Here is a 14,070-nt window from a genome sequence, read left to right on the forward strand (position 1 = left end):
TTTTATTACTTCTCTTCAAATCACATTAATCATGGAATGGAAACACACAGCAACAGAACGTACCAGCGTGACTTCAAACACTTTGTTGCAGGAAATGTTCAAACTGTCCTCCGTTAGCGACGATACATGCATCCAGGCTCCGTCGCATGGAATCCCAGATGCGCTGATGCAGCCCTGGAGAATGGCGTATTGTATCACAGCCGTCCACAATACGAGCAAGAAGAGTCTTTACATTTGGTACCGGGGTTGCGTAGACAAGAGCTTTCAAATGACCCCATAAATGAAAGTCAAGAGGGTTGAGGTCAGGAGAGCGTGGAGACCATGGAATTGGTCCGCCTCTACCAATCCATCGTCACCGAATCTGTTGTTGAGAAGCGTACGAACACTTCTACTGAAATGTGCAGGAGCTCCATCGTGCATGAACCACATGTTGTGTCGTACTTGTAAAGGCACATGTTCTAGCAGCACAGGTAGAGTATCCCGTATGAAATCATGATAACGTGCTCCATTGAGCGTAGGTGGAAGAACATGGGGCCCAATCAAGACATCACCAACAATGCCTGCCCAAACGTTCACAGAAAATCTGTGTTGATGACGTGATTGCACAATTGCGTGCGGATTCTCGTCAGCCCACACATGTTGATTGTGAAAATTTACAATGTGGCGGTGAATCGAGGAAGTACGGTACATACTGACGAAACTAAAATGAGCTCTAACATGGAAAAGAAGCGTTTCCGGACACATGTCCACGTAACATCTTTCCTTTATTTGTGTGTGAGGAATGTTTCCTGAAAGTTTGGCCGTACCTTTTTGTAACACCCTGTATGTGCATATCGCTATCCCATAAGTTTTATCACCTCAGTGAATAGATGCGTCCATTTAGACTAGTTGATAAAGTTGCTGAAAAGTTCAAAGAGAACGTGAGTTTGATTTCAAACACGTACCCGACTCATACGGTAACAGTTGGTGGTGACTTTAATTTACTCTCGATATGTTGGCGAAAATACATGTTTAATTCCGAAGGTATGCATAAAATATCATCCGAAATTGTTCTTAACGCAATTATTTCGAGCAGTTAGTTCATGACCCCACGCGAATAGTAAACAGTTGTGAAAACTGTGGTGTCACCGCCAGACACCACACTTGCTACGTGGTAGCCTTTAAATCGGCCGCGGTCCGCTGGTATACCTCGGACCCGCGTGTCGCCACTGTCAGTGACTGCAGACCGAGCGCCGCCACACAGCAGGTCTAGAGAGACGTCCTAGCACTCGCCCCAGTTGTACAGCCGACTTTGCTAGCGATGGTTCACTGACAAACACGCTCTCATTTGCCGAGACGATAGTTAGCATAGCCTTCAGCTACGTCATTTGCTACGACCTAGCAAGGCGCCATTACCAGTTTATATTGAGATTGTTATTAATGTACCGTCAAGAGCGATGTACACCAATTATGGATTAAAGTTAAGTATTCCAGCAGCAACGTACCTTATTGGCTATATTAATTACATTGTCCTGTTCCAGACCTCACGCCAGTCTGCGTGAGCGTGAACGCGTGCCTTTCGGCTTCCTCCAAACTCCGTGAATTGGCTCCTGCCAATTCACAACAAAAACACACTTGAGCTCTTAGTAACAAATAATCCTGAGTTAATAACGAGCATCAAAACCGATTCAGGGATTAGTGAACACAGAGTTTTCGTAGCGAGATTGAACATTGCAATCCCCAAATCGCCGAAAAATAAGCGAAAAATATACCTATTCAAAAAAGCAGATAAAAATTCACTTGACGCCTTCCTGAGAGACAATCTCCACTCATTCCAAATTAATAATATAAGTGTAGAGCAGATGTGGCTTAAATTCAAAGAAATAGCATCGGCAGAAATTGAGAGATTTATACCAAATAACAAACGACGGATCTGATCCTCCTTGGTACACAATACGGGTCAGAACACTGTTGCAGAAACAACGAAACAAACATGCCAAATTTAAACAGATACAAAATCCCCAAGATTGGCGATCTTTTACAGAAGCTGGAAATTTAGTGCGGACTTCAATACGAGATTCCTATAATAGTTTCCACAACTAATCTTTGTCTCGAAACCTGGCAGAAAATCCAAAGGGATTCGGGTCGTATTTGAAGTATGTTAGCGGCAGAAAACAATCAATGACTTCCCTGCGCGATAGTAATGAAGATGCAATCGAAGACAGTGCTGCCAAAGCAGAGTTACTAAGCACAGCCTTACGAAATGCCTTCACAAAAGAAGACGAAGTAAATATTCCAAAATTCGAATTGAGAACAGCTGCCAACATGAGTAACGTCGAAGTAAATATCGTGCAAGTAGTGAATCAACTTAAATCACTTAATAAAATCAAGTCTTTTGGTCCAGCCTGTATACCAATTAGGTTCTTTTCGGAGTGTGCTGATGTATTAGCTCCATACTTCACAATCATATACAACCGTTCGCTCGACGGAAGATCCGTACCCAAAGACTGGAAAGTTGCACAGGTCACATCAATATGCAAGAAAGCTAGTAGGAGTAATCCACTAAATTACAGATCCATATCGTTAACGTCGATATGCAGCAGGATTTTGGAACATATATTGTGTTCGAACATTATGAATTACCTCGAAGAAAACGGTCTATTGACACACAGTCAGCATGGGTTTAGAAAACATTGTTCCTGTGAAACACAACAAGCTTTTTATTCAGATGAAGTGTTGAGTGCTATTGACAAGGGATTTCCGATCGATTCGGTATTTCTGGATTCCCGGAAGGCTTTTGACACTGTACTACACAAGTGACTGATATTGAAATTGCGTGCTTATGGAATATCGTCTCTGTTGTGTGACTGGACTTGTCAGAGAGTTCACAGTTCATAGTAACTGACGGAAAGTCATCGAGTAAAACATAAGTGATTTCTGGCGTTTCACAAGGTCGTGTTACAGGCACTTTGCTGTTCCTTATCTATATAATCGATTTTGGAGACAATCTGAGCAGGCGTCTTCGGTTGTTTGTAGATGACGCTGTCGTTTATCGACTAATAAAATCATCAGAATATCAAAACAAACTGCAAAACGATTTAGAAAAGATATTTGAATGGTGCGAAAAGTGGCAGTTGTCCGTAAATAACGAAAAGTGTGAGGTCATCGACATGAGTGCTAAAAGGAACTCGTTGAACATCAGTTCCACGATGAATCAGTCTAATCTAAAAAAAGCCGTAAATTCAACTAAATACCTAGGTATTACAATTACGAACAACTTAAGTTGGAAGGAACACACAGAAAATGTTGTGGGGAAGGCTAACCAAAGACTGCGTTTTATTGGCAGGACACTTAGAAAATGTAACAGACCTACTAAGGAGGCTGCCTACACTACGCTTGTCCGTCCTCTTTTAGAATACTGCTGCGCGGTGTGGGATCCTTACCAGATAAGACTGACAGAGTAGACCGAAAAAGTTCACAGAAAGGCAGCACGTTTTATACTATCGCGAAATATGAGAGAGAGTGTCAGAGACAAATTACAGGATTTGGGCTGGAAATCATCAAAAGAAAGGTGTTTGTCGTTGCGACGGAATCTTCTCACGAATTTCCAATCACCAACTTTCTCCTCCGAATGCAAAAATATTTTGTTGACACCGACCTACATAGGGAGGAGGGATCACCACGATAAAATGAGGGAAATCAGAGCACGTACGGAAAGATATAGGTGTTCATTCTTTCCCCGCGCTATGCGAGATTGGAATAATAGAGAATTGTGAAGGTGGTTCGATGAACCCTCTGCCAGGCACTTGAATGTGATTTGCAGAGTATCCATGTAGATGTAGATGTAGATGTAGATGTACCCTCTACAAATACACATACGGCACAACTCTCATAAAAACAAGGAAGGGACCAAAATGCGCAGAGCAGAAACACCCTCTCTTTCCCGCGGCTGGACCCACCTCGTGGCTTACGAAATTTACAACCATTTAAAAATAATGAAAGAAAGGAGAGGCTGTAAATTACTAGCGAATTAAATTACGAACTCAAAGTATCTCCTGTATACAACCACACACATGTGAATAAGGTACATAGAAGGCAGGGGAACCTCTCACTGCGTAAAAATATATGGGTTCTGATTGTTGGAACTGAAGGCTGAAATTAGTCACGTAACTTTATACTATTCCGTAGACGTCTCTGCAGCTTCATACTTTTCCAATAACCAGCGTGCAGGCATTTTTACTTTGTGAACGGTTCCCCGAGCTTGCTCAATTGACAAGTTTCTGTACAGCGTACTCGTGGTCTTAGCTTTGTACAAGAGCTACTTTGATTTCATAATACAGTTTTCTACTATTTAACTATCTTATTTTAAAAAAAATGGTTCAAATGGCTCTGAGCACTATGGGACTCAACTGCTGTGGTCATAAGTCCCCTAGAACTTAGAACTACTCAAACCTAACTAACCTAAGGACAGCACACAACACCCAGCCATCACGAGGCAGAGAAAATCCCAGACCCCGCCGGGAATCGAACGCGGGAACCCGGGCGTGGGAAGCGAGAACGCTACCGCACGACCACGAGATGCGGGCATATCTTATTTTACTTTCTTTCTTTTTAATAGATGATGTCTTGCTAAGAAGGCAAAACCGCTTATGAGTTCAGGCTGAACGATATAATAAAAAAAATTTGCTATATAAGAAGGTTACGTCTTCCACTAAAATAGTTTTCCTAGCCTGTGTAAGTTCTTCATTTGTTGTCGTCAGGTGGAAAGACAATTTGCTAGTGACTAAGGAGTGTCGCAAAAGCGGAGACGAAGCGAGTGACGAAACTGTGTGCCTGTGTGTGTGTGTGTGTGTGTTGGCGTGTTGCCGGGGTGTGGTAAAGCGGGGCGTCCCGCAGGAAAAACGTCAGATATCGCGCAACACGGCACACGTGGCTTGCGCCATGTGTCACTTCCATAATTGTCTGCGGATGGTGTTTTCTCGTGCCAGCCATACATCACACATAATACGTGTCCCGGGGATAAAATTAGGCGCGAGGTGTGCACGACTGGATGCACCGCGCATTCAGTCCACATCCAGACGCAGCAGAGGACGCGCCTCAGCAAAGATGGTACGTGTCGCAGCGGACAGCCCCCCCCGTCTTCGCGCGTTGCCGCTTCCAGAAACCACGGTCGCCGACTGCTGCACTCTGTAGGGTATTGTTCGCAACTGCCAGCTTGCATCCGTCTGGTACAGACACAAAAAGACAAGTCCATCTGCAAGGACACTTTTGGCGGAATCTTTGTGAACTGTATGTCAGTTTGTAAGGGAACAACCTCCTATGTACGCGAGGAAGCGATTGAAATGGCTACTGCAGAAAAGAAATATTACGGAGGACAACAGTTCACATACCCATCTGGCCACTCGGATTTACGTTTCCTGTGGATGCCGTATATGGTTCGAGGCAAATACCGCGATGGTTCGTACGAAAAGGACACATTCCATTTCGCTCCTCACAGTCGGAATTTGTACTACTGCGCAATGACCTCGTCATCAACGGAACTATAATTTTCCTTCCTTTTTGTACAATACAACATAGTAAAAAATTCTAACGCAGATTCTCTTTGCTTTTTTTTTCCTAAACAGGATATTCAGTGAGTATTCTGTAAGGGTACAAGACTTCTTGTTTTATGAAATCATCTATGCAAATTGAAGTCCGCCACTTCGTTTTGTGTGATAGGGTTTTCACTATTAGACAGACTGATTAATGAGGAAGGTTTGTGCGTATAATTTATAAATATTTCGTGCAAACTGACAAAACTATCGTGAATTAAAGTCTCCCTCTGCGGTTTTCTCTCTGTATGGGAAGACTAATTTCAGGAAGTACTGTACGGATTTTGATACGGTTTTCACTAACAGACAGAGTCACGTGGCAGGCTTTGTATGTGATTTAGTACCACTGCAACAAACAGTCTGGCTGTAGACCGGTCGAAGCCGGTGCATGTCGTTAGTTATTCACAATTTAAGATCTAATTTTATTTCACATATACTCACATAGCTTACATATTATGTGTTTCATATGAGCGTATATTGCTAATAAGTTTTGTGCTATCCTTTGAGAGTGTTGTCCATACTGACGGTATATTTTTGTAATTTTTGTGAGTACAGGAAAAATACTTTGAAATTACGTTACCTACCTCATATGAAACAAAATCAGTGAAAATCATCAGCAAGGTGGAAACAAAAATTAACTGCAAGTACATATTCTATTAGGTTGGTGCATAAGTTCGTAGCCTTTTTTTCCTCGTACAAAGACTTGGCGCGCATACGCTAAAGATAATGTTAGGTGCTACTTTGTCGAAAACTGATATGTTATGCAATTGCCGGCCGCGGTGGTCTCGCGGTTCTAGGCGCTCAGTCCGGAACCGCGCGACTGCTACGGTCGCAGGTTCGAATCCTGCCTCGGGCATGGATGTGTGTGATGTCCTTAGGTTCGTTCGGTTTAAGTAGTTCTAAGTTCTAGGGGACTGATGACCTAAGATGTTAAGTCCCACAGTGCTCAGAGCCATTGTTATGCAATTGGTGGAACAGGGACTGTGCAGTGTACTATGAACTGCTCCCTGGAGGTGTAACCATCACTGCCGACATTTATTGTCAATAACTGAGTCGTTTTGCAGACGCAGTCCAAGAACAACCAAGAACAACGACGAGGAAGAGTGCGTGCATTGATGTTACTCCGCAATAACGCCCGCTCGCATTCTGATAGACTGACAAAAAAGACTACATAGGAGCTGAGTTAGGAAGTAGTTCCGCAGCCCCTTATTAACCTCATCTCGAGCCCTCAGATATTCATCTTTTCCGCTCTCTATCGAAAAACCTTCAAGGAATTCCCTTTCCGGATGCAAATGTGCTACGAACATGCCACGACGAGTTCTTCGCCTAAAAAGCTCGTCATTTCTACAGTCACGCACTCGAAAAATTACCCCGATTAACAGTAGACTTTTGTAAATAGTGAAGAAGAATATATTATTGATGACTAAAGTCTCTGTTATGTGTAGCTGTTGTGTTTATTAAACTAACGGAAAAACGCTACGAACTTATGCGCTAACATAATATTTTTGCAGAAACCAAGGCGGAATATGGTTTAGAAATATAAATAACGCATTCGTAAAACAAAAAGCCGCTTAATGTTGCGGTACGCTGTTTCAATATGTTATTTAAGTAAAACAGGAACGTGTCTACCATTCTGAGTGAAGCGCGATAACAGTCGACATTTAAGGATGCTCGCGAAATAGAAATCGGAAGCGCTTATAGTTGTAGTGAGTTCCTGTTAACATCTGGCCGAGAAAACACACGTATGAACCCAAAAATAATTAACAACGTGAGCAGTCTTGGATAAAAGTTGCGACAGTCTTCAGGTCCTTACTTTCGCTGCACTTGTCAATTATTCAAATGGCTCTAAGCACTATGGGACTTAATATCTGAGGTCATCAGTCCCCTAGACTACTTAAACCTAACTAACCTAAGGACATCACACACATGCATGCCCTGGGCAGGATTCGAACCTGCGACCGTAGCAGCAGCGCGGGTCAGGACTGAAGCGCCTAGAATCGCTCGGCCACAGCGGCCGGCGCCGCGCTTCTCAACTACTCCGTGTCTGCGTACGCAACGTGTGCGCCGTCTTCAACCGATGATGACCGACCGGTCTAACCTCTCACCTATAATTTTTAAGACACGTCACTCGACCTAATCATATCTTCACTGGATACCTGATAAATTCTGAATGACTTTGGATACATCCTAATAGTCTGCCGCTTCTTTGTTGCGAGTTTTTCATAAATGTTTTATCTCTGTTTCTGTTCCAGCGTTTGTCCGAATATTAGTAACTGTATCCCAGCATCTTATTCTGCCGGCTACATAATGATGGTGAAAATTTCTTTCACTACCAGGGTTCGAAGTGCCTATCGCCGTATCTAACGCAATCCCACTAACGTGCGCTACCGACTTTCGCCCCGGAGAATAGCATTTAATTTTTGTGTGGTGTTAATCGTCGTTTCTATGTGCCACTTCAGAAAGTTCGTTATACATTATTATGGCAGGGCAAGTAACTTTTTTATTGAATGCTGCACTACACTTCAGAGTGACACAGATACAGGCTACAGTTTTTGAACATAGTCTCAAATTTCCTTAAACATCGGTTGGAACGTTTTATGGAACTTTCAGCCGCTACGGTCGCAGGTTCGAATCCTGCCTCGGGCATGGATGTGTGTGATGTCCTTAGGTTCGTTCGCTTTAAGTAGTTCTAAGTTCTAGGGGACTGATGGCCTCAGATGTTAAGTTCCATAGTGCTCAGAGCCATTTGAACCATTTTTGAACTTTCAGCTGCTCGATGATTGAAATTCGTTCCTTAGTTGTGACAAAATCATTGGAGAATCTGCGTGAACGTCCTCATCTGTGGAAAATCTCTTCCTTCCGTCCACCTGCTTAGCTGGGTGGTAACGTGGTTACCTCCCGAGCAGCGGGCCCGGTTTCGATTCCCGGTCGGGTTGGAGGTTTCCTCAAGGACTGGGTGTTGTTTTGTCCTCATGATTATTTCATCCTCATCACCTGTGCTCAAGTCGCCCAATGTGGCTTCGACTGGAATAAGACTTGCACTTGGCGGGAGAACTTCCCCGGACGGAGCCTCCCTGCCAACGATGCCATACTCTCATCTCTGTCTCTTCCTCTCTCCCACCCAGATATCTGTGGTGGATGTTGGTGTTCTTTCTTTCCGACCAGCACCTACCACGTTGCGGCCTTTGTCGAATTACATACAGGGCTATTACAAATGATTGAAGCGATTTCATAAATTCACTGTAGCTCCATTCATTGACATATGGTCACGACACACTACAGATACGTAGAAAAACTCATAAAGTTTTGTTCGGCTGAAGCCGCACTTCAGGTTTCTGCCGCCAGAGCGCTCGAGAGCGCAGTGAGACAAAATGGCGACAGGAGCCGAGAAAGCGTATGTCGTGCTTGAAATGCACTCATATCAGTCAGTCATAACAGTGCAACGATACTTCAGGACGAAGTTCAACAAAGATCCACCAACTGCTAACTCCATTCGGCGATGGTATGCGCAATTTAAAGCTTCTGGATGCCTCTGTAAGGGGAAATCAACGGGTCGGCCTGCAGTGAGCGAAGAAACGGTTGAACGCGTGCGGGCGTTTCACGCGTAGCCAGCGGGAAATTGGCTCATGCTACAACTGGAAACCGACAGCGCCGACCTCATCTTTCAACAGGATGGTGCTCCACCGCACTTCAATCATGATGTTCGGCATTTCTTAAACAGGAGATTGGAAAACCGATGGATCGGTCGTGGTGGAGATCTTGATCAGCAATTCATGTCATGGCCTCCACGGTCTCCCGACTTAACCTCATGCGATTTCTTTCTGTGGGGTTATGTGAAAGATTCAGTGTTTAAACCTCCTCTACCAAGAAACGTGCCAGAACTGCGAGCTCGCATCAACGATGCTTTCGAACTCATTGATGGGGACATGCTGCGCCGAGTGTGGGAGGAACTTGATTTGATTATCGGCTTGATGTCTGCCGAATCACTAAAGGGGCACATATCGAACATTTGTGATTGCCTAAAAAAACTTTTTGAGTTTTTGTATGTATGTGCAAAGCATTGTGAAAATATCTCAAATAATAAAGTTATTGTAGAGGTGTGAAATCGCTTCAATCATTTGTAATAACCCTGTACGTCCGAAAGAACAGACACCATCTCGAGACTGCACCAATTATGAATCAAGACACAAAGGAATTAATGACATTTAGCTGTTAGTGGGCACTGATTTACATCAGTGGGTAAAGTGGAATATTTGTGACGCATCGGGATTCGATCCCGGGTCCTCCGCTCACGAGGCAGATACACTGACCACGAAGCCATTCGGACACAGTGGACATCGCAAGTGCACGGATTATTCTAGCAAGCGTCCCGTCAGGCCTAAATGCTCAACTTATCCACACACTAGTGACGTAGTGCCCCAGCCCATTACTCACTTTACTAGTAGGGTTTCGCCGATTTCTGTCCGTGTTGTGCGTCTGCACTGAAAGGATCATTGGACTGCCTCGCCTTTATTGTATATATGGTGTCTGTTCTTTCGAAGATGACTTACGGGAATCAGCGAAACGCCACGAGTAATGAGGCTGGTGGGAAGAGCACTACGTAGCAGTGTGTGGATAAGTTGACAATTCTGATCTGACGGGAGGCGTTCTAGGGTACTTGCACTTGCGATGACCACTATGTCCGAATTGCTTAGTGGTTCCGAGTATCTCCTTCTCTCGATTGTCGCGCAGGTGACAAAATGGTAGATATCGAAATAGACGACAGAGGGAAAGAGAAACAATTAAAATCGCTCAAAAGAGGAAAGGCCGCTGGACCTGATGGGATACCAGTTCCATTTTACACAGAGTACGCGAAGGAACTTGCCCCCTTCTTGCAGTGGTGTACCGTAGGTCTCTAGAAGAGCGTAGCGTTCCAAAGGATTGGAAAAGGGCACAGGTCATCCCCGTTTTCCAGAAGGGACGTCGAACAGATGTGCAGAACTATAGACCTATATATCTAACGTCGATCAGTTGTAGAATTTTGGAACACGTATTATGTTCGAGTATAATGACTTTTCTGGAGACTAGAAATCTACTCTGTAGGAATTAATGAACAAAGTAAGAGCACGTGGACTATCAGACCAATTGTGTGATTGGATTGAAGAGTTCCTAGGGACAAGAACGCAGCATGTCTTCCTCTATAGAGAGAAGTCTTCCGAAGTAAGAGCGATTTCAGGTGTGCCGCAGGGGAGTGTCGTAGGACCGTTGCTATTCACAATATACATAAATGACGTTGTGGATGACATCGGAAGTTCACTGAGGCTTTTTGCGGATGATGCTGTAGTATATCGAGAGGTTGTAACAATGGAATATTGTACTGAAATTGTAGCTACAATGTAGCAGGTCAGCGACTGGAAGCTGTTAATTCCCTAAATTATCTGGGAGTAGGCATTAGGAGTGACTTAAAATGGAATGACCATATAAAGTTGATCGTCGGTAAAGCAGATGCCAGACTGAGAGTCATTGGAAGAATCCTAAGGAAATGGAATCCGAAAACAAAGGAAGTAGGTTACAGTACACTTGTTCGTTCACTGCTTGAATATTGCTCACCAGTGTGGGATCCGTAGATGAGATAGATAATATCCAACACGGAGCAGCGCACTTCGTTACAGGATGATTTAGTAATCGCGAAAGCGTTACGGAGATGATAGGATAAATTGCAGTGGCAGACTCTGCAGGAGAGACGCTCAGTAGCTCGGTACGGGCTTTTGTTAAAGTTTCGAGAGCATACCTTCACCGAGGAGTCAAGCAGTATATTGCTCCCTCCTACGTATATCTCGCGAAGAGACCATGAGGATAAAATCAGAGATTAGAGCCCACACAGAGGCATACCGAGAATCTTTCTTTCCACGAACAATAGGAGACTGGAATAGAAAACCATTGATGTAAATTAATGCCCAATAGCAGCTAAATGTCATTCCTCTTTGTCTCAATTCTTATTATAATACTATTTAATAAGTTTATAGGATTATTCCTATACAATTTTACCGGAACAAGATATCTAGCATTAATACCTTCGTGTTTTGGTCAAATTGTTGACACTGTTTCACTACCACTGGACGAGGCATCGCATCTGGCCCACAAAGCACCAGAATTTCGCCGTGAATCTGTAACTCATACTCTCTTCTGACGATGTGCCACGTTTGTTGCACAATGGTCTTAGAATGGAGCGAACTGTCTAATTTACATGGTACTTTCTTAAGTCCATACGTAGCACTCATCTTTATAATTGTCATCTGTTTTTAACAAAGCAACTGTCTCGTTTTAAGAGCGATATTATGGGCTGTGCGCGGGAGCTCACCGTAACAACTGTCAATGAGATGGAAGTTTTACTATGGTTCACTTGTGCTTTCATCTGTCTGTATGAAACGCATGTGCAAAGTGCACGTGATGTACTACGCCTTACATTACTTAGAAGCAGTTTTTGACAGCTGTGAGGTGCTCACTGACCAGACAAATGCAGTAAACATCATATTCTCTGATATTGCTAATTTCAATATCCAGATACTCTCCACGCGGTCACGTAATACAGTGCACCTAACGTAGAAAATAACGTCTATTGGGTAATATGTGTCTCTATTTTCCCACTGACTTCGTATGGCCGACTCTTGTGTTACATTGCCCTGAGCCTGTAATAACGCTACTGTATTACGACGGGGCAAACGTGTATAGCGCGAGCCTTCGTTTTTGCAACGAAGATCTCTAATTTTAAGTCTTGTGGCGTCGGTAACCAAAACGTGAACAGTTCAGACGCCTGCATGCTTTAGTGAAATGTGAACGTCATTATTATTTAAGGTCACTTGGAGTCTATCACTCAACTTGCGAGTACACTACTATGAAATAGCTCTAAGCACTATGGGACTTAACATCTGAGGTTATCAGTCCCCTAGACTTATAACTACTTAAGCTAACTAACCAAAGGACATCACACACATCCTGCCCGAAGCAGGATTCGAGCCTGCGACCGTAGCAGCAGCGCGGTTCCAGACTGAAGTGCCTAGAACCGCTCGGCCACAGTGGCCGGCACACTACTATAAGATCAGTTTATTAAACAAGACATACCAACATCCCCCTTCCGACAGACTGAAATGACCTGTTAGCATAGCTTGCTGATACAACATTGTGAAGATATTTACGGCTTATGCCTAATTTGGCCAGAGGATATCTCACAGCTGGGAGAATCTGCTACTAACAAGGGAATGGTCAGACTTGTCATGTCGAAACCTGTGTTGCTTTTTTTACCACTGTGAGTTAACATTGTAAAAAGTCTGTATGCAGAATTGTAGCTGCTGACACGAACTGGAAGTCTGTAAACAATTTGATGAAGTAAGACATTATTGTCGCATGGTTTCCGCGCTTATAACTGCCTCTTGTACAACCCTGACCTCTCTCGCTACGTTATACCAACGAAATCTAGGGACAATGTGGTGTTAGCTAATCGCCGCTCTCTTGCCACAGCAGTGAGAGAGCTGATTCCCCCAGTGAAAGGGATCGTATGATAATTAAACATTCGTTGACAAATATGGCTGATATGTTATTTACAACATTCTTTCCAAATAGCTATGAAATAGACACAAATAAATATACGGTTTAGAACACGTCCAAATTTTATTTCTAGTAATTACCTCAAAAATGCGAAATATTGATACAATGTTCAAAACATAGGTTTTTTGTGCACCAAGAACATACAAGCAAAGATGACATATGACAGCCCTGCGAAACACAGACGTTGTTAGATGTCCGTAGACAAAACTGGGCTGGCGTTAGGAATGAATCAGGCCTAGTATCAGTATATTTCGAGGAGTGCCACGCATATTTAATCAAATTCTGAAACCGTGGGGAGGAAAATTGATAATGTACTACTGATTGCAGCTTGAGAATATTGTCATGGTGATACACAGGAAATTGCAGTGTTCTGCACACAATAATTTCCTCTGTTAGTTTTCTGTAAAATGCCTTCCACTGACGGAAAAATTCGGTGTCCAAAGGTTGAATTACGTTCGTCGTGTCTGGTGGAATCTGAAGTACCTCTTCTTCTTTGTCAGGGTGGGCTCGAACTACAGCTTTTAATGAATCAGACCTTTTGTGACCTGAATCTAGAAGGAGAAGAGATTTGTTCCCACAGAACGGAAGAAAAGCATGACGCATGAAAAGTGTAACGTTTTCATTTCCCATTTTTCCAGACTTCGATGCGTCTACCACAAGATTGTTTGCGTAGAACATTGTTCTTTTGACACGTGGTCCAAAACGTCCAGTTGGTTCTTGAAGACACACATAAAGGCTAGTTTAGGCAGCAATGAACCATCCAGACTAATTATGGGCATTATAATGTATGAATGGGTGAATGCAGTCGTGGACTGCGCAATCGCCTCAATATGTTTTTCCCCTTTGAATGTCAGTGTTCTTTTCGCACGCATTTCTTTTTGAAAACCTGACTGATCTGCATTGTACACGTACGATT

The 14,070-nt window shown here is 43.4% G+C and overlaps 1 protein-coding gene across 1 annotated transcript in view; it reads left to right on the forward strand.

Annotated features, from left to right (window-relative positions):
- The first annotated feature begins 4,890 nt into the window (after positions 1 to 4,890).
- Positions 4,891 to 14,070, forward strand: part of LOC126176771 (troponin C, isoallergen Bla g 6.0101-like) — a 129,968-nt gene continuing 120,788 nt past the window's right edge. The window contains exon 1 of the mRNA XM_049923940.1: positions 4,891 to 5,088. Coding sequence (XP_049779897.1) covers positions 4,921 to 5,088 — 168 coding nt within the window. The 5' untranslated portion in view covers positions 4,891 to 4,920. The remainder of the gene's footprint in view (positions 5,089 to 14,070) is intronic.

The sequence above is a fragment of the Schistocerca cancellata genome, chromosome 3 (genome assembly GCF_023864275.1).
Source record: "Schistocerca cancellata isolate TAMUIC-IGC-003103 chromosome 3, iqSchCanc2.1, whole genome shotgun sequence".
Taxonomy (NCBI): Eukaryota; Metazoa; Arthropoda; class Insecta; order Orthoptera; family Acrididae; genus Schistocerca; species Schistocerca cancellata.